Raw genomic sequence first — 22,820 nt, forward strand, 5'->3', positions numbered from 1 at the left:
GGAAAAGAAATCGTTTAGATGTATCTATGACTATGGTGTAAGTTTTAAGATAGTCACAGACTTTAACTTTTTAAGATACAACACATGTACGTACAAGTAACACACAGCTGAGTGTAAAACGTTGATGAGAGTGGATGCATGGATTGGAATGAGGTACCTAAGATGACACTATGGTCTGAAGCTGGTTGGTCCAGCATGTACACTTTTGAAGCCACAGAGCTAAACTCAAATACTTTTTATAGATGCCACTTTAAAAGTTACAATGCATTTTCTTACATTACAAATGAAACAGATCAGGTGTACATACCAAGGTAAATAGGTTTATATCTACTGGCAAGTATTTCACTGTGATAGATTGTTTGCTCTTGAATATTAATAAAAATACCAAAAATGTCAAAAACTAACATTAGATTGACTCAAGAAAAGGATATAACCAAGTTAAATGAATCTGGAAAACTGATCACGTCATGATGTCTATATACATCTGGCAGAATAAAGACACAGGGACACTTAGGTCTTAGTTACATAAACATACGATTTTCAGCTAATTCTTTTTTACCTGCTGGGAATTTCAAGCTAAGGAACAATGTTGGGGAGTAAATCTGATGTCTGAAGTTTGATTAAGCCACAGAATAAGAGAGATAAAAGCTCATTGCATCCTGATCAGTGACGGACGGACAATTGACTGTGATCAGGAACCTCCTACAGGATTATATGATACAGCAGCTAGTACAAGTCATTGTCTTAGTCTTATCTGATGAATGTAATAATGAAATTGGATGAAAACTTTTCTAGGGAGGTAACTGCATATGCAGTGTAACCTTTTTAAAATGGACTGATATTCCAGGAGTCGTCTCCCTTTCCTATTAACACAATGGAACACGTACAATTGTTTTACATGTACATTGATTTAGAAGTAAGTGAGAACTGTGATATCACTGATGTTTTCATAAAAATCACAGTTATTATGGAATAGTTTTCACTCTAAATTACAGTACATTTGGTAGCTTATATATATAATGAGATTCCATTAGCACATGTGGATAAATATCTATAACAATGAACAAAATCAATGACTAGAATTAGGTAACGCTCATCTAATGGTTATTATGATAACAAGCAAATTCATGTTCCCATTGTGGTATGCTCGAATGTTCCAAAGTTATAACATTAGTACCTAAGCACTAACCAGTCAGAACTGAGGATGTAACGTCACCAAACAGATTCTATTTACCTTTGTACAGTCCTACAGTCAGAATAAAATCTGTGTACCTGTGTATCAGGCCCAGCTAGACAATAAAACAACACAACCATATACACCAAACTTTATGAAAACTTTTACATTAACAGGAATAACAATGTCTTGACAATGATTTAAGTCATCTTCAAACTTGTTGTGGAGATTTACATAAATACAAATACACATCAAAGTTGTGAAAACCCATAGGTACGTAGATGGAAAATATCCTTATTCAATTTTCACAGATTCTGCTATCTTAAAATTAAGCCATCATGCAAAATATCACCAGCAAATATTCCACTTTTGTTCAAACTTGACCTGAATATTGCCATTATACATCAATGTTCAGGGAACTGATATTTTTTAATATCCTGAAGTTGTTGGCAGTAATCGATCATAATTGGAAACGTACAGTTTGGCCTGAGTTTTGCCCATTGGATTCAAGTTAACCTAATAAGGTAGACTAGAGGTCCATTCTAATCCAGATCCACAAAAGGGATATCCATATTGCACCAAAATCTTGTCATAATCTGAAGGATTTAACTTGAAAAAAATGAAAACATCCACTGGTAATCCTAGTCCTTCTATATATGTGGACTGATTTTTGACTGATCAGATAGGAATACACCGGTATCATGTATACTATTGCTATAGAATCTCAATGTCATTCTCAACAAGAGATTGAAATCATACAGGATAGAGAAAAGTAATTGAAGTGATACGGCCAATAAGAGAGGAGAAATTGGAAATGTCACTGTGACAGCCAATAGGACCAGAGGCCATGCATGGTCAACATAATAGGACTTAAATTTGTAATCACCTAAATGTTTGAATGATGATTGTTCTCTCTATATAAAATAAAATGCGTAATTCAACATTATATTATTTTCAGATATATATATATATATACTGGGGACTGGATTATGAGAACTGATTAAGTAGAAGATGACCATTGTGGCCATAAAGGCTTTCTTTACTGTTTTGATTAGCTGGACATTGATATAAATATTTTACTATAATGGTGACAAAGTATTAGCATCATGTCATACTGCAATGATACAGGTTAGTTGGCCATTTTGGTCAACACATTAACAATGTCTGTGTCAATATAAGCAGGAAATATGTTCAAAATGGAATAACATTATTTGAAAGATTAAAAATCTTTATTTTCAATAAGAGCCGTACCCCAGGTACTTTAAGTAGACCAGTACTTGAAGCATTGAAGCCAACACCAACAATCACATGTCGTTATTATAACCCTCAAAACTTAAACATCTTCAGACTGCCTCACATGTAACATTGTACATTAGGAGTGTCACAATATGCCTGGAGTATGTCATGATATATTACAGAAGGAAATGTATTGAGATACATACCCCAATATATTGTCATAGGAAAAAGGGGCTCAATTTAGAAAGATATTGTGGTCAGTATGATATAAAACTGGACCATATATCATATGATCGCAGAAATTGAAAATGTTTTATCATCAATTATGAAATCTCAATGGTTTCCCACCACTAGTAAAAGCCTGTGTATGTCTATTGGCATATCTGTTAGATTGTACAGGAATCCACAAAGTTAAAACACCTGTTGGATACATAAAAATTAAAATTCTCATAAATATTGCAATACAGCGATGCTTCATTTCTATACTGCCATATGATACAATATATGCCCGTTTATTGTGACAGCCCAACTGTATATGCAGCATGGTTAGGTAGTACTGTAGATATTTAAAACAAGCAGGAATACTTTATATATTTAAAAGTTGACATAGTTTAGTGCTATAGAGTCCTCACAAAAATTGCAAACACATTCTTACTACTAAAATAAGTATGTGTACAGTAAATGAATAAGGTCAATATTACCAAACTTTATGTACTACATAATTACAAAATGATGTTTTATAAATAATTGAGCAATTTAACAATTTTCAACAAACCATAAAAACAAGTTTTTCAACTGGACAGAAAGTTGGGCAAGTACATGGTACATGAGATCTGACAGTGCTTGCAGCTGACTCCTCAGCTGATCTGGGTTATGCGTAGAATTTCAACCATGTAAAACATCAAAGGAAAACACTTGACACTGAGTGCAACCGTTAGCTTGGAATGTATTGTAATATTTCATTACTTAACACTGCCGGTTGTCATGAATAACATCACCCATTGTCACAGATAACATTATATAAATATCACATTCATGAGAGGGGGCGATATTGCATATTTTCACCCCAAGGAAGCATTGTTGACCAAGGCGAAGCTGAGGTCAACACTGCTTTCCGAGGGGTGATAATATGCAATATTGCCCTCTCATGAATGTGATTTTTATTTTATTATACCAAGTGTCATGTTTAGGTGTTTCACCACTTCACCATTTTTAAAGGTCCTTGTGTTGATTTGACATAAACCAAGACTTCATCTCAACAGTTGTCGAATGAACCAACCATGAATGTGATTTGATAACACCCTGGCACTCGGACGAACCATGCACGCATATGTTTGGCGCATGTAACAATTTTTGGAATGTCACCCTGTCTTCTTTATCTTTGTAAAACGAGCAAGTAACATTGAAAATGTTCACATCTCAACCAATCAGATTACGAGATTTTAACAGAAGGTATAATAACACCCGTTATCACAGATAACAACATTCACTGTCATGGGATTGTCAACATCACCAGTTGCCAGGTGTACAGATGACATCACCAGTTGCCATGTATACAGATGACATCACCAGTTGTCATGGTTAACATCACCAGTTGTTACAAATAACATCATCAGTTGTCATAATGTAAGAAGTAACATATATTGTAATATCATAAAATGCCACAAATAACAGAATCAGTTTTCATGAATGTCAAACCTCTATGTTGATATCACTAGGTGTTATTTTTTCATTTTTTGTCTTCGTCTTCTCTGTTCGGGTATGCCAGACAAGCACCTGAAAACAGCATCAAATGAAAATATGTTTACAAAAATATACCGTAGTACAACCATCTGTTCTAGGTATAGGATCACTAGAGTACCTTAATACAACCACCTGTTCTAGGTATAGGATCTCTACAGTATCTTCGTACAACCACCTGTTCTAGGTATAGGATCTCTACAGTACCTTAATACAACCATCTGTTCTAGGTATAGGATCTCTACGGTACATTAGTACAACCACCTGTTCTAGGTATAGGATCTCTACAGTTCCTTAATACAACCATCTGTTCTAGGTATAGGATCTCTACGGTACATTAGTACAACCACCTGTTCTAGGTATAGGATATCTACAGTACCTTAGTACAACCACCTGTTCTAGGTAAAGGATCTCTACAGTACCTTAGTCCAACCATCTGTTCTAGGTATAGGATCTCTACAGTTCCTTAGTACAACCAACTATTCTAGGTAAAGGATCTCTACAGTACCTTAGTACAACCACCTGTTCCAGGTATAGGATCTCTACAGTACCTTAGTACAACCTCCTGTTCCAGGTATAGGATCTCTACAGTACCTTAGTACAACCTCCTGTTCTAGGTATAGGATCTCTGCAGTACCTTAGTACAACCACCTGTTCTAGGTATAGCATCTCTACAGTACCTTAGTACAACCACCTGTTCTATGTATAGGATCTCTACAGTACCTTAGTACAACTATATGTTCTAGGTATAGGATCTCTACAGTACCTTAGTACAACCCCCTGTTCTAGGTAAAGGATCTCTACAGTACCTTAGTACAACCGCCTGTTCTAGGTACAGGATCTCTACAGTTCACCTGTTCTAGGTAAAGGATCTCTACAGTACCTTAGTCCAACCACCTGTTCTAGGTATAGGATCTCTACAGTACTTTAGTACAACCATCAGTTCTAGGTATAGGATCTCTACAGTACCTTAGTCCAACCACCTGTTCTAGGTAAAGGATCTCTACAGTACCTTAGTACAACCGCCTGTTCTAGGTACAGGATCTCTACAGTTCACCTGTTCTAGGTAAAGGATCTCTACAGTACCTAAGTACAACCATCTGTTCTAGGTATAGGATCTCTACAGTACCTTAGTACAACCACCTGCTCTAGGTATAGGATCTCTACAGTACCTTAGTACAACCTCCTGTTCCAGGTATAGGATCTCTACAGTACCTTAGTACAACCACCTGTTCTAGGTACAGGATCTCTACAGTTCACCTGTTCTAGGTAAAGGATCTCTACAGTACCTTAGTACAACCATCTGTTCTAGGTATAGGATCTCTACAGTTCCTTAGTACAACCAACTATTCTAGGTAAAGGATCTCTACAGTCCCTTAGTACAACCACCTGTTCTAGGTATAGGAACTCTACAGTACCTAAGTACAACCACCTGTTCTAGGTATAGGATCTCTACAGTCCCTTAATACAACCATCTGTTCTAGGTATAGGATCTCTACGGTACATTAGTACAACCACCTGTTCTAGGTATAGGATCTCTGCAGTACCTTAGTACAACCACCTGTTCTAGGTATAGCATCTCTACAGTACCTTAGTACAACCTCCTGTTCCAGGTATAGGATCTCTACAGTACCTTAGTACAACCTCCTGTTCCAGGTATAGGATCTCTACAGTACCTTAGTACAACCATCTGTTCTAGGTATAGCATCTCTACAGTACCTTAGTACAACCTCCTGTTCTAGGTATAGGATCTCTACAGTACCTTAATACAACCACCTGTTCTAGGTATAGGATCTCTACAATACCTAAATACAACCACCTGTTCTAGGTATAGGATCTCTACAATACCTAAATACAACCACCTGTTCTAGGTATAGGATCTCTACAATACCTAAATACAACCACCTGTTCTAGGTATAGGATCTCTACAATACCTAAATACAACCACCTGTTCTAGGTATAGGATCTCTACGGTACCTTAGTACAACCACCTGTTCTATATATAGGATCTCTACAGTACCTTAGTACAACCACCTGTTCTATGTATAGGATCTCTACAGTACCTTAGTACAACCATCTGTTCTAGGTATAGGATCTCTACAGAACCTTAGTACAACCACCTGTTCTAGGTATAGGAACTCTACAGTACCTTAGTACAACCCCCTGTTCTAGGTAAAGGATCTCTACAGTACCTTAGTACAACCGCCTGTTCTAGGTACAGGATCTCTACAGTTCACCTGTTCTAGGTAAAGGATCTCTACAGTACCTTAGTACAACCGCCTGTTCTAGGTACAGGATCTCTACAGTTCACCTGTTCTAGGTAAAGGATCTCTACAGTACCTTAGTCCAACCACCTGTTCTAGGTATAGGATCTCTACAGTTCCTTAGTACAACCATCTGTTCTAGGTATAGGTTCTCTACAGTACCTTAGTCAAACCATCTGTTCTAGGTATAGGATCTCTACAGTTCCTTAGTACAACCAACTATTCTAGGTAAAGGATCTCTACAGTCCCTTAGTACAACCACCTGTTCCAGGTATAGGATCTCTACAGTGCCTTAGTACAACCACCTGTTCTAGGTATAGGATCTCTGCAGTACCTTAGTACAACCACCTGTTCTAGGTATAGCATCTCTACAGTACCTTAGTACAACCACCTGTTCCAGGTATAGGATCTCTACAGTACCTTAGTACAACCATCTGTTCTAGGTATAGGTTCTCTACAGTACCTTAGTCAAACCATCTTTTCTAGGTATAGGATCTCTACAGTACTTTAGTACAACGATCAGTTCTAGGTATATGATCTCTACAGTACCTTAGTCCAACCACCTGTTCTAGGTAAAGGATCTCTACAGTACCTAAGTACAACCACCTGTTCTAGGTACAGGATCTCTACAGTTCACCTGTTCTAGGTAAAGGATCTCTACAGTACCTAAGTACAACCACCTGTTCTAGGTATAGGATCTCTGCAGTACCTTAGTACAACCACCTGTTCTAGGTATAGCATCTCTACAGTACCTTAGTACAACCTCCTGTTCCAGGTATAGGATCTCTACAGTACCTTAGTACAACCTCCTGTTCTAGGTATAGGATCTCTACAGTACCTTAATACAACCAACTGTTCAAGGTATAGGATCTCTACAGTACCTAAATACAACCATCTGTTCTAGGTATAGGATCTCTACGGTACCTTAGTACAACCACCTGTTCTAGGTATAGCATCTCTACAGTACCTTAGTACAACCTCCTGTTCTAGGTATAGGATCTCTACAGTACCTTAGTCCAACCACCTGTTCTAGGTATAGGATCTCTACAGTTCCTTAGTACAACCAACTATTCTAGGTAAAGGATCTCTACAGTACCTTAGTACAACCATCTGTTCTAGGTATAGCATCTCTACAGTACCTTAGTACAACCACCTGTTCCAGGTATAGGATCTCTACAGTACCTTAGTACAACCACCTGTTCTAGGGATAGGATCTCTACAGTACCTTAGTACAACCACCTTTTCTATGTATAGGATCTCTACAGTACCTTAGTACAACCACCTGTTCTATGTATAGGATCTCTACAGTACCTTAGTACAACCATATGTTCTAGGTATAGGATCTCTACAGTACCTTAGTACAATAATCTGTTCTAGGTATAGGATCTCTACAGTACCTTAGTACAACCACCTGTTCTAGGTATAGGATCTCTACAGTACCTTAGTACAACCACCTGTTCTAGGTATAGGATCTCTACAGACCTTAGTATAACCATCTATTCTAGGTATAGGAACTCCACAGTACCTTAGTACAACCACTTGTTCTAGGTATAGGATCTCTACAGTACCTTAGTACAACCATCTGCTCTCGGTTCCAAGTCCTTGAGTTTCACAGCTAAGTCTAGTAATAAAGAGTTCTCCAGGTAACCTCTTGGCACATTGTTGGAAAACACTGCATTGGAATGACTGAATATGATGGTCAGATTCACTGCAAACCCTGCCATATCTAGGGCGAATGTTCTCTCAGGCTTCCAGAAGGTATGCCAGCCTACCACCTGCAAGAGGAAGCAACTCATGTCAGAATAAAGACATTCTCATGATACTTTCTTTGACCGAAAATTATCAATAAACCTTAGAAAATATCTTGTAGTACAGAATTACAGATCACCTGCCAAATTTAAGACATATTGTAACTTGAGATGTTTGAATAAAGGAAATGGACATATAAGGTGACTTTCAGACCCAGGTTACTCAAAGGTTGATTACAGTTAACCAGTGGTTAAGGAAAATTTTCAAATATGAATACAACAATATCATTTAACTGTTATAGTTTAGTTGAGACAAATAAAATGGTATCTATTTTGTGGATATATTTCACTCTGAATGTCCTAGCTTCTTATTGGCAACCATTTGAGTTTTTCACCAATCACTGGCCTGGTTGACCAACTTTTAGCAACTTGGGCCTGTTTACCAGAGGGTCTTAGATGACTGGAAAAATGTGCTAATGTGATAATCAACATACAACATAAATTGTAACTTCCAGGAAAATCTGTCGTAAAGTTATGCAATCAAGTCCAACAACATCCTATTCTTGCTATGTCAGAAATGATACATGTACTTATAGCTAAATATACTAGCACACTTTGACATATCAACAGTTTGGCCAGTCAAGGCTTATAGACAAATGTGAAGGTGCTGATGTACTTACACTTCCACTCTGTACCACAGGGCTCTCATATCGCAGGCCCCCTACTAGTCCTACAGGCCACACTGACACCTTCTGTGTCTGACGCATCTGTCATTAAAAAATAGATACCTTTATAGATATGCATTTAATATCATTTTTTTAAGCTTTGCCTTTATTCACTTCAATAAAAAAAAATCAAACAAATATGTTCTGTATGAGATCTTACAAGTTACCTAAGATTTACAAGCTTGTTAGCTGCTAGTAAGAAGATGGGCTTGAAATCGTGAGTCACTCTGCTGAAAACTCCATAATATCTACCCACAATTATTCTGACTACAATACTTGTTAGCTTCTAGCAGGGAGATAGGCTTGAAATCATGAGTCACTCTGCTGAAAACTCCATAATATCTACCCACAATTATTCTGACTACAAACAATCTCCAGACTGTAACTGTCATCATAAAGTGTAATCTTACCTCCTCAAACATCTCCGTGTAATCTTGCCTCCTCAAACATCTCCAGACTGTAAGTGTCATAGTAAAGTGTAATCTTACCTCCTCAAACATCTCCAGACTGGAAGTGTCATCATAAAGTGTAATCTTACCTCCTCAAACATCTGCGTGTAATCTTACTTCCTCAAACATCTCCAGACTGTAACTGTCATCATAAAGTGAAATCTTACCTCCTCAAACATCTCCGTGTAATCTTGCCTCCTCAAACATCTCCAGACTGTAACTGTCATCATAAAGTGAAATCTTACCTCCTCAAACATCTCCAGACTGTAAATATGTCATCGTTAAGTGTAATCTTACTTCCTCAAACATCTCCAGACTGTAACTGTCATCATAAAGTGAAATCTTACTTCCTCAAACATCTCCAGACTGTAAATATGTCATCGTAAAGTGTAATCTTACCTCCTCAAACATCTCCAGACTGTAAGTGTCATCATAAAGTGTAATCTTACCTCCTCAAACATCTCCAGACTGTAAGTGTTATCATAAAGTGTAATCTTACCTCCTCAAAGAGCTCCAGACTGTAAGTGTTATCATAAAGTGTAATCTTACCTCCTCAAAGAGCTCCAGACTGTAAGTGTCATCATAAAGTGTAATCTTACCTACTCCAAGAGCTCCAGACTGTAAGTGTTATCATAAAGTGTAATCTTACCTCCTCAAAGAGCTCCAGACTGTAAGTGTTATCATCATCAGCGAAGTACACTACTCCTTTGTCCTTCGCTGGATTTAGGGCTGTTCTGATCCAGGTCAGTCCAGCATTTCTCTGTAATACACCTCTTGGTTTTAGCCACTGTGGGTCACTAGATTTCAATTTGACCTGTTTAGGTGTCAAACTATTTAAATGTGTGTTCTGAACTCCACAGTTCGCTAGAAAGGATGTAACCAGACTTGTTTTCACCTCGGAATCTTCAACAACAATCCAGTGAAGGTTTCTCACATGCAGAAGAGTGTGTGACAGCCGAGTGAGGTCTGCCTTCTGCTCCAGGCGTGTGTATGTGGGTGTGATGAGATACAGGGTAGGCAGGGATGGGTCACTGTTGTCCCCTGCCACAGGCTTACAGGTTTTCATGTTTATGAGATGAGACAATCTCTGTACTTTCTCCTCATTATCCTGTAGCTTACTCTGTATATTTTCTATCTCCCTGTTCTTCTCTGTCACTTGCTGTTTGTATGTATCTAGCTGCCTCTCCCTCAACTCAAGCAATTCATCATTTGAACAAAAATACTCTGTAAACAGGAAATACAAAGACTAGCTGGTACTTAAAGTACTTCATATTTAAACAAAACAAAACATTTCTTTTATTCAAGAAAGGGTTTTAACATTAACTACATTGTAAAGATATACTGTTTACACTGGCGACTGTTAGTACATGATTTTGTAAAAAAAAAAAATGCTTCATTTCAGAATAAATGTTAGAATATAATATTCGAGTTATTCACACATATATATATATCACATATGCTTGTAAAACATTTTCTATCAGAGAGTGATTGAAAAACCTTACAACAAAAGAATTAATATCAGTTCCATCACATTGAAATATTTACTTTCCACAGCAATTATTTTTGTCTAAAACTTTTAGAAATAACAATGCTTTATTTCTCCAGTTATACAAGGTAAGTTTTCTTTGTCATTCGCTTTACAACATGTGACTTACCAAAGGTGGAGATAAACCAGGCAAGTCCCAGAAAGATGAGGAGGGAGTACAGACATAAAAGTCTGCCTTGTGTCATCAGTACCATTCTTGTCACCACTGAGGCATCCTAACAGCTTCTCAAATAACCGGGTCAACAATGGCGCTTAAATGAAAATTTGAATCTATATAATGGTTACATCCATAAAAACCACATTAAGATTTAACCCTGTAAAATAGTGAGTTGTAATACAGAAGGTCATATCCGAAAGGTGCTTTATACCTCTTTGTGTATTTTTTTTATAATAATTTTCTTGGTAATTGAAAAAAACACATATACATGTACAGATCAATTTATATTAATGCATACCATCATAGGACCATAAAAGCACTGGCACCATTTTGCTAACAGTGATATAACTTGATTGGTCAGCTGAAAGGTCACCTGAACATGACCTCCAACTGGGTTTGTTCATATTTTAGTATTAGAATGTTGTTTTAATAAGATTTATCATACATTGTCTTATGATGCTTATGTATATTGACGTAATGTAATTAAGTGAACCATCATTACTGCATAGACATGATAATGAAACTTTTTGTTGATCCTTTTAATCTTCTGTACTGTGATTTGGAATGAATAGGAAGTAATATACACTGACAAAGGGCAATTCATATATCAACCAGAACAATTATAAAACACTAACACCAGTGAAGAGAATCATTAGAGGAACCTGTTGGAAAATAACATTAAGGAGGCTCCACCCTTTCGCAGTTAGCCAGCAGAATTCAATGAAAGTTTCACATAATGGTCATGTCTCTATGTAGAGATGTTTTAAAAAAAATCAAAAAATCCAAGCATTCAGATAAACTGGGGATTTTTTTTGTAAAAAATACTGAAAAATTAATTTTTTGTCAAATTCAACACTTTCACATTTTTTGAGCATGTGGCATTGTTCAAAACTATTACAACAATAAAATAATGAAAAGAAACTTTGCTAATCAACCCTACACATATTTTATTTATCATAAAATATCTACAACATGTTACAAAAAGCGTTTTTTATTGAAATTGTATGGATAAAAGTGACTAAATACAAGCTAAAAGCAAACAGGACACATAGTTTAATACAATAAGAGTGAAAAATTGAACCAAATACACACAAAGTCTTTATAATTCATTTATTTTAAATTTTACAATAATTTTGATCCTGATGAGAGTTGTCTAACTTGAAAAAAATCGGAACTTTTTGCAGAGGGATAGAATTTATACAATGACACTGATTTTCTTTACTATACCAAAAACACGGAAATAATTAAATTACTATATTTTATTGTCAATTTACTGTTCTTTTATGGAACAAAATTACTTTCAATCATGTACACTTTGGACATCATTCCATAGCCCACTTACGCATGGTATATTAACAGGTATATATATGTAACCATAGGCTATCGCATGGTATGCCGTTATTACCTGCACAAACATGCTCTTGCATTATATAGGGATCTTGATATTTTACAAACCACTATTTTCACAGTATTATTATTTTAATTGCATTTGTGAACCGATTTATCTGACAGAGCGTAACTCGCTCGACAACAAAAGTCGTAGCGACCAAGAGCTGTGAACTACTGGTGATGTCGGTAAACAAAACAGATCAGTCTGCATTCCATGCGACTCATATGCGACCTTCTTAAAGTCGTCTGATCGTATGTCAGTGTTTTCCTGTGAGTTACTTAATGTCTTTGTATCATAAGCTTTAATTCTGAAGTACGTGAGATTACACATTTCCAAGTTAAGTCTCGATATCTGGTGTTGACATATCATCATCAAGCATGTGTACTATTATTTACCCAGTGTTACTATAATTTACACGATGCTAATGGAATGCCCAATACGCAATACGGAAATGACGACACGAAAATACGACAAGAAAAACATGTGTATTACGAAGGGTGGGAAGTCGTTAAGTCATATAATTATACACTGACATTTAGGTAGCAGCTCATTCTATATATGAAAATTACCTGCCAGAAGATATATATTTCTTTTAGGCCATAAACTCTTTTTCTCTCACCTCACATAACACATGCTTATCAAAAGAAGCCAGAAATAGTTGACGCTCAGGTTGTTTCAGGAAAATTGTTTACACCACACTGATGTCTAAATTAAAGACACTTTGATGTTGCAAATTTTAGGAAACAAAGTTACTTCGTATTTTAATTTCATAGTTACAAAAATCTATTTTAAATTTACATTTTGTAATAACATTCATGTTGGTATTAAAGTGTTACAGGAGAGGAAACTCTAGATGGACGCTCTAGTACCAATTGAGCTATCTGGTCGCCGACGATCAACCTAGTCCAGTTCCGCTACAAAAGCAAGTTTGTTACATTAGAAACTAAACGTAAGACTAAAATCATAAGGGTACATTCCTGTATCCGGTTGAAACAGTTGAACCGGTTGAACCTGTTAAGAAAACGACAGGCACAGATCTGGACCGAGGCCGACCTCAGGAAAATCTGGCACATGTAGATTGATGGGTCCAGCTCTAGACATACCTGACCGAAACTAAAATGCTGACTTTTGCAAGTTTGCGCTATTTCTTTCTAAAACAATGTCAACTCACATGTAGTTTTTAAGATATGTTATGTAATTCAGTGGACGGATGTAAGAGGGTCATAATATTCTTAATACACTGTTTTTATTCTCCGAAACTGTGCATTCTGCGCCACACGTACTATTTCAATCGGGATACGTGAATGTAACACTTCTGATATCGGTGTATTAAACTGTAACCCCATGTTATGATGTTAGTCTTCTACTTCTACCACTTGGTGACCACCATCAATCAGTTGATTATTCTGCCACTTGTTGTGCGATGTGCTAAGTTAAAAACAAGTGTTCAGAATATATTTCCTTTGCGGCCAAGTGGGACTTGAATCCTTCAAGTCTCACAGCGTGATCTTATAAAGGAGCCCTAGTCTCGCGTTTCTCCTCCTTTCCTCAAGTGATTCCCATTCAAGGTCTTTCATAATTTCTGTGACGGACGTCGGACTGTGATACGGGTAGTGTATTTTGGTGTATCGGGCGGCCCGTCGTTGTACCATCTCTTATTTGTTGCAGTTAGACGATTTACAGGAACGGGCAGGAACGGGCAGAAATGGGCAGNATTTGTTGTTGTTATTCTCTGATGAGACAGATTTCTCTACTTTATGTACAGTAGACCTATTATCCGTTGTTACTTTCCTAAATATGGTTTGAATATATACGGGTCTGAAGGGCTGTTACACTAAATAGCCTGTGTTGGTATGCTTTTTTTTATCTACACCAGTGTGAATACTTACACGCAGACGACTTTTGTGACAGATTCCGATCCAGATAGGCCACCGATCATACAGAATCCAAAGTAAGGGTTTCCAGAACGCTTAGCATGCTGTTTCGTTTCTTTCAAACGCTCAAATGACGGTCAGTAGTATTTTCATAAAATAGAAGTCAATTACGGAAATGGCACGACACATAATACGGTGCCAGATTTTTCTTAGTAACTTATATTAGTAGGCTAAAAGATCATGATATGTTGTTGTGTTTCCTGGCAAAATTTATTGCCCATTATTTATTTCAGGATTTGATTTTTGTCCGGCAATCTCCTCCTACATTTTTCAACGGATCTCTTTGAAACGTGGTATACATTATAATCATCATATGATGTTGTGTCTCCCTTAAAAGAATTTTGCAAGGTAAGAAAGTATATAACACTATATGGCATTCGACGGGCGTATATTGTTCCGCCCTGCGGTAATCTTGTTATGTTTTTTAATCTCGATTCATGGTCTATTTGAATACGGTTATTAGATAAGAACTCGTCTATTTTGATCACTTTATTTGTAAGTCACAAATGATGGGACAATCTGAAATACAGTAAAGCACATGTTGTATTACATATGTCTATATTATTCTCCATCTCCTCCAAGTCTTTGGTATGTATCTACTGAAGTAACTATATAAACTGAAGTCACTATAACAAGTACTGAATAGAAAGTACATTTACATAATTAAAGTTGTTTAAACTGTTCTGTCAAATACTGGAGACTAAGTGACTAAATAGTCTTTATATTGAGGATTTTTCTGGCACTTATATGGTAGACATATCAAGCAGGTCTTTTTCGGGTGCCTGTGGATCCCCGAGTAGCAGTGGCTGATGGGCAATGTTGTGGTACCCGAGGTGTAGGTGGTTGACATTGTCACGTAGCTGGAAAAGTAGGTGGACACGGAATCAGAGATACCGAAAGCCTTCGCAGCGGTGCCACACGGAACAACAAAGTTTGATTTTGATGCATGGAACGGCCATCATAGTGTCCCTCTCACCACCTTCATCGCCCCCTGAGGAAGATAACGTTACTGCACCGCACCGCAGGGTTACATTGCGTCGGGCGATGGCTACTCTAGACGGTTTGATGAAATTTGTGCAGAGGTCACAAACAAAACTAAGTGCATTGATGACGCACTCCTCTGGTCCAACAGTTTGGAGGGAAGCTTTTTCCAAACATGCAACTGGTTGGACATATTTGGTAGGAACGACATAACCCTCAATCATGAGAAGTTCATCTTTGGACAGGAACCAGTCGACTTTGCAGGCTTTGAAATTACTCCAGATAACGTAGGACCTTGCAGAAAGTTTCTTCAGCCAATCATAGATTTCACGCAACCGAGAATCATCACCGACATCCGATCCTGGTTTGGGCTTATCAACCAGGTTTCATATGCTTTCAGCATGGCTGAACGGTACGCCCTTCTATTGAAGCGAGTGATTGTGAGCGAGATAGAAGAGGGCGTACGGATCTTCGACAAGTCCAAACCTAAATGCCTTGCCACAGATTGGTCTAAAGTCGGGATAGGATTCTGGCTTTTTCAAAAACACTGTAGTTGCCCTAAGACTGAGCCGTTCTGTTGCCCGACAGGTTGGAGAATAACACTTGTTGGTAGCCGCTTCACCCACAGTACTAGTGCTGACTATCGTTATGCTCCAGTGGAGGGGGAGTCCTAGCTGTCGCCGATGCCCTGGACAAGGCTCGTTACTTCGTTCTAGGATGTGAGGAGCTCATTATCGTATTTGACCATAAACCACTCCTTAAGTTATTCGGCGACCGGTCAATGGATGATATATCAAACACGCGACTTCAAAACATGAAGGAAAAAAACCTTCGATACAGATTCCGTATGACCCGCGTATCCTCCATAGATACATTCTAGAAGACGACATTTGTACGATTACCATGGCCATTACCCATGCGGCACTGAATGTATCATCTGAGACTATATAACCATCGCCCTCAGACGTTCGACATACCATCCTTGCTGGCATTCGATGCATAGGGACATACCAGAATGATAGCGAAGACACTGTGCACTTTGCTACAACTTCATCCTTCCATACATTACAGTCCATCATCTGGGACAGGGTTCGCATTGCAACTACCACTGATGAGAATATGTCCAGTTTAGTCAACATAATTGAAGATGGAATGACAGAATTCCGCCAAGTGCTGTCTGAACCGCTTCGTGAGAACTATCAGTTCCGCGATCACATTACACAGAGGATGGTGTAGTAGTCTACAAAGACCGTGTTATGATTCCATCTGCGCTCCATCAAGATTGTCTGACAGCGCTACATGCCGCCCACAAACTGTCACATACTATGTAAAAATCTGTTTTCGTAACGTTTCCTGATTGAAATGGTTATACAAATACCGTTTACTATGTCTGTTAGAGTGTTTTTTTACTTTCGTTGTTGTAAATCTTCATAAATACTAAAACAAACTGTCACATACTATGTAAAACCCTGTTTTCATGACGTTTTCTGATTAAAATGATCTACAAATGATGAGAATTTAAACTTTTTCACATCTGTTAGAGGTTTTATTTAAAAATAGGTACACTTTTGCATAAAATATGATATGAAAAGTGTGTCAAAATACTTTTGTACCAATTTCGTTAACAAAATACTTTAATTTAACTCATACCTGTAAATAAGTTAACCTGAAAAGACTTTCGTTGTTGTAAATCGTCATTAATGCTAATAAAAACTCACATACTATGTAAAAATCCGTTTTTGTAAAGTTTCTTGATTGAATTGTTTTACAAATGCTGTGAACTTTAAACTAGCTCACATCTGTCAGAGGTTTTATTTGAAAGTAGGTATACTTTTGAATAAAAATATGTTATAAAATGTCTGTCATCATACTTTTGTGTCAATTTCTTTAACAAAACACTTTAATTTAACTCATTCCTGTTAAAAATTTAACTTGAAAAGACTTCCGTTGGTGTAAATCTGAATAAATAATAAAACAAACTGTCACATACTATGTAAAAGTCTGTTTTCTGACGTTTTCTGATTACAATGGTTCTACAAATGCTGAGAATTTTAAACTTTTTCACATCTGTTAAAGGTTTTATTTTAAAATATGTACACTTTTGCATAAAATATGATATGAAAAGTGTGTCAAAATACTTTTGTGTCAATTTCGTTAACAAAATACTTTAATATAACTCATACCTGTAAATAAGTTAACCTGAAAAGACTTTCGTTGTTGTAAATCGTCATAAATACTAATACAAACTCACATACTATGTAAAAATCCGTTTTTGTAAAGTTTCTTGATTGAATTGTTTTACAAATGCTGTGAACTTTAAACTAGCTCACATCTGTCAGAGGTTTTATTTGAAAGTAGGTATACTTTTGAATAAAAATATGTTATAAAATGTCTGTCATCATACTTTTGTGTCAATTTCTTTAACAAAACACTTTAATTTAACTCATTCCTGTTAAAAATTTAACTTGAAAAGACTTCCGTTGGTGTAAATCTGAATAAATAATAAAACAAACTGTCACATACTATGTAAAAGTCTGTTTTCTGACGTTTTCTGATTACAATGGTTCTACAAATGCTGAGAATTTTAAACTTTTTCACATCTGTTAAAGGTTTTATTTTAAAATATGTACACTTTTGCATAAAATATGATATGAAAAGTGTGTCAAAATACTTTTGTGTCAATTTCGTTAACAAAATACTTTAATATAACTCATACCTGTAAATAAGTTAACCTGAAAAGACTTTCGTTGTTGTAAATCGTCATAAATACTAATACAAACTCACATACTATGTAAAAATCCGTTTTTGTAAAGTTTCTTGATTGAATTGTTTTACAAATGCTGTGAACTTTAAACTAGCTCACATCTGTCAGAGGTTTTATTTGAAAGTAGGTATACTTTTGAATAAAAATATGTTATAAAATGTCTGTCATCATACTTTTGTGTCAATTTCTTTAACAAAACACTTTAATTTAACTCATTCCTGTTAAAAATTTAACTTGAAAAGACTTCCGTTGGTGTAAATCTGAATAAATAATAAAACAAACTGTCACATACTATGTAAAAGTCTGTTTTCTGACGTTTTCTGATTACAATGGTTCTACAAATGCTGAGAATTTTAAACTTTTTCACATCTGTTAAAGGTTTTATTTTAAAATATGTACACTTTTGCATAAAATATGATATGAAAAGTGTGTCAAAATACTTTTGTGTCAATTTCGTTAACAAAATACTTTAATATAACTCATACCTGTAAATAAGTTAACCTGAAAAGACTTTCGTTGTTGTAAATCGTCATAAATACTAATACAAACTCACATACTATGTAAAAATCCGTTTTTGTAAAGTTTCTTGATTGAATTGTTTTACAAATGCTGTGAACTTTAAACTAGCTCACATCTGTCAGAGGTTTTATTTGAAAGTAGGTATACTTTTGAATAAAAATATGTTATAAAATGTCTGTCATCATACTTTTGTGTCAATTTCTTTAACAAAACACTTTAATTTAACTCATTCCTGTTAAAAATTTAACTTGAAAAGACTTCCGTTGGTGTAAATCTGAATAAATAATAAAACAAACTGTCACATACTATGTAAAAGTCTGTTTTCTGACGTTTTCTGATTACAATGGTTCTACAAATGCTGAGAATTTTAAACTTTTTCACATCTGTTAAAGGTTTTATTTTAAAATATGTACACTTTTGCATAAAATATGATATGAAAAGTGTGTCAAAATACTTTTGTGTCAATTTCGTTAACAAAATACTTTAATATAACTCATACCTGTAAATAAGTTAACCTGAAAAGACTTTCGTTGTTGTAAATCGTCATAAATACTAATACAAACTCACATACTATGTAAAAATCCGTTTTTGTAAAGTTTCTTGATTGAATTGTTTTACAAATGCTGTGAACTTTAAACTAGCTCACATCTGTCAGAGGTTTTATTTGAAAGTAGGTATACTTTTGAATAAAAATATGTTATAAAATGTCTGTCATCATACTTTTGTGTCAATTTCTTTAACAAAACACTTTAATTTAACTCATTCCTGTTAAAAATTTAACTTGAAAAGACTTCCGTTGGTGTAAATCTGAATAAATAATAAAACAAACTGTCACATACTATGTAAAAGTCTGTTTTCTGACGTTTTCTGATTACAATGGTTCTACAAATGCTGAGAATTTTAAACTTTTTCACATCTGTTAAAGGTTTTATTTTAAAATATGTACACTTTTGCATAAAATATGATATGAAAAGTGTGTCAAAATACTTTTGTGTCAANGCAATACAGACAATACAAGACTGGCAACTATTCCACTTGACTTATGGAAAGCTATTATTTGAGTTAGATCATTTAAGGCATCTTGAAATCAGATTAATGTTGTAGGTTACTTTCTATAAAAAAAAAAAGTCAACTGAACTGGGTCTCTTGAAGTCTATATATTATATGAAATCAAAAAAGAAATTGTTCCAATCATTTGATTGGACTTGTACGACGAAAATGAGAAATTGTCTCAGACAGGCTGAGAAGGATTTAGTGTAGACTCTGCTAGAGAACTGATAATGTATCAGTACTGTAGGTAGAGATGGAAATCCTAGGTTTGATGTATATGCAATGTACTAATCTCGTTGTTTGGATTGGTGGGGGATTGACTTGTGTAGTGACCTGTGGGTGTATGGTGGATGTTGTGCATAGGATTAGGTATTTTAATTACCTGACATTGTTAAAAGACTATATATACCAAAGAAGGTAACACATTTCTATGTAAAACTATTCCCTCCAATTTCGTTTTATTCCTCCTCCCATTCTTACATATCATGTTCATTCTTCTTGATGGAAAGAGTTGCTTAATACCTAGACAACAATCTACTGTGTGGTATGCTTGTCAGAGGGATTTTTCGTTGACTATGCGATTAATAGTCCCATGAGCAATTTGTGTAGTCTCCATATATATATATATATACACCCAATGTCGACTCTTTGTTAAGGGTGTTTAGACACCTATGAGGCCTTACGAGTTCATTGTAAGTCATCGCTATCTTTACATCATCTACTGTTAGTATGAAAGGCCACATATTGTTAAATAAAGACGTTTCCTCCCAATCTGGTGTTATCCCTCAACGTTACATAACATAACATAACATAGGCTTTCTCCTCGATATGATTTTTCATCGTGAATTATCAAGAAATATCAACGCCTATGTGCTCTTTAAACATGATAAACAAATCAAGCAGAGAATCGTCATAGGATAATTGTTTTTCTTTCCAAATATCTTTTAATGTCCACACTAGTTCGGTAATGTGTTCGTGTTTTTATTTCATGCCAGTCGTACGACCAACCTCTCTCGATCAGCTTCTCATTATCGCAATGGTGTACCTTGTAATACTACACAGAAACAAGCACAATGGTATACCTTGTAATACTACACAGAAACAAGCACAATGGTATACCTTGTAATACTACACAGAAACAAGCACAATGGTATACCTTGTAATACTACACAGAAACAAGCACAATGGTATACCTTGTAATACTACACAGAAACAAGCACAATGGTATACCTTGTAATACTACACAGAAACAAGCACAATGGTATACCTTGTAATACTACACAGAAACAAGCACAATGGTATACCTTGTAATACTACACAGAAACAAGCACAATGGTATACCTTGTAATACTACACAGAAACAAGCACAATGGTATACCTTGTAATACTACACAGAAACAAGCACAATGGTTACCTTTAAAAAAGCGGAAGGCCTACTCCTATGTCCTTAAAATGTTCTTAAACGGTATGATGGGATTCTACCTCTCTCGACTATTTTCTTAAAGGCTTTTAATACCTCTTTTGCTGTTTTTGTTTTAATAGGTTTCGACCCAGAGAAAGCGGCTGAACACATCGATGACCATCAACAAATATCTCACACCTGAGTTATGTTTGGCAAGTGACGTCATGTCCAATAAATCGGTGTCATATTGCTCGAACGGTTCTCCACCTTCTACACGTGCACGCTTAAATGAACGTTTTACAGGTTTTTGCAGACTGTAGTCGTCAAGACTTTGAATGTATCGTAGTGCTTGTATAAACCTGGAGAGTTAAATCCTTGTGATTTCAGTATTTGATGTACTTTTGTTGGACTTAAGAATGTTCCACCGTTATTAAAATTATAATAAATGTCATCTATTCTCTGTTTTTCTAGCTGCGTTAACATTTTCTGTAACGTAATATAAATGTGAACATTTACATCGTTCAGAAAATGTTAAAATATAAAAGTAATAATAGAAAGCATGCTCGTTTACACACAATTTAATTATTTAAATATACAATGTACTTTAAATGCTTGTTTGTATATATTGTTATTTGTATCGTAAATAGCCTATACTACTATCAATGTAACTACGATATGTTTGGCAACATATATACTAAGTAGAAATTGTTAATAACCATGTAAATATATTTATGCACTATTTGTTCATGTGCTGTGGTATGGATACATGTGTCTTTATCCTCAGTCTCATAGATAAATGTCCATTGTAAAGTAATGAATTTTTGGGATTTTAACAATTCCCCATCACTGTATCTAAATCTACCTTTTCCACTGTAGTATTTCAAACTGCATTGTTAGTGGTTAGCATGTTCCTTATGTACTGTCTTGCCTCATATACGCCTTCTTATCTTTTCCCTATTTCTTCCTATCTATCATTCGATCTTGAACTTTCCCCCTATTCCCTTTTTGTCCTAACCATTTTCCTGTACTCTTTATAATGATCTGTCTCGAGCAATACCGGTACACGATTGGCATTTGGAGCTTTTATTCTTTTATGAAAAGCGTAAGTAAAAACATACGGCGCAAACCACGTTTTAAATCTTTACATAACTGTACTCACCCTGCTTCTGTTAGTGTTTTACTCTGCATATGCTATCTATTATTCCTTCTTCTCCTCACTTGTGGGGACGTCCAGCCTAACCCCGGTCCAAATAAACTTAACTATCTATCTTTCTGTCACATAAATGCACGAAGTATTTTGGCCACTACAGATGAAAGTAACAGTCGTTTTTATAAGTTAGATGAAATTGAGAGCGTTCTTTGCAATGACTTTATGTATGACATTATAGCTATATCTGAGACATGGTTATGTCCAGAAATTGAAGATTCTATTCTTCAATTAGAAAACTTTAAACTTTACAGAAACGACAGAAATAGACATGGTGGAGGTGTAGCTATATATATCCGTAATACTATTAAATGTAAACGTCGGCTAGACTTAGAATCCCCAAATATTGAAAGTCTTGTACTAGAAATAACTCATCAGACAGGAAATATCTTATTTAGTATAATCTATCGTCCTCCTAACCAGGATGCCCGCACTAAAAATGACTTCCTAACTTACTTTTCAGACACTGTCCAAATAATGCAGTCCGAAAATCCGCTAAATATTATAATTACTGGTGATTTTAACGATAGATGT

General features: G+C 35.8%; 1 protein-coding gene across 1 annotated transcript; it reads right to left on the reverse strand.

The window, feature by feature from the left end:
- Positions 1-3,653: 3,653 nt before the first annotated feature.
- Positions 3,654-14,381, reverse strand: LOC110466531 (galactosylgalactosylxylosylprotein 3-beta-glucuronosyltransferase 3-like). Its single transcript, XM_021523085.1, has 6 exons — positions 14,319-14,381; positions 10,992-11,133; positions 9,986-10,560; positions 8,843-8,929; positions 7,983-8,189; positions 3,654-4,186 (listed from the first exon to the last, which is right to left on the reverse strand). The coding sequence occupies exons 2-6, from the start codon at positions 11,074-11,076 to the stop codon at positions 4,103-4,105; spliced, it is 1,038 nt and encodes a 345-aa protein (XP_021378760.1). The 5' UTR covers positions 11,077-11,133; positions 14,319-14,381; the 3' UTR covers positions 3,654-4,102.
- Positions 14,382-22,820: the final 8,439 nt, after the last annotated feature.

Source organism: Mizuhopecten yessoensis, unplaced genomic scaffold, assembly GCF_002113885.1.
Source record: "Mizuhopecten yessoensis strain PY_sf001 unplaced genomic scaffold, ASM211388v2 scaffold11135, whole genome shotgun sequence".
In the NCBI taxonomy this organism is placed as follows: Eukaryota; Metazoa; Mollusca; class Bivalvia; order Pectinida; family Pectinidae; genus Mizuhopecten; species Mizuhopecten yessoensis.

Excerpts from the sequence above, each read along its gene's own strand:
- LOC110466531 (XM_021523085.1), bottom strand. The coding sequence starts at position 11,076 with ATGGTACTGATGACACAAGGCAGACTTTTATGTCTGTACTCCCTCCTC. Across the intron at positions 10,561-10,991 it reads CTGGTTTATCTCCACCTTTG|AGTATTTTTGTTCAAATGAT; the intron begins GTAAGTCACATG and ends TCCTGTTTACAG. Across the intron at positions 8,930-9,985 it reads GTCTGGAGCTCTTTGAGGAG|ATGCGTCAGACACAGAAGGT; the intron begins GTAAGATTACAC and ends TTTTAATGACAG.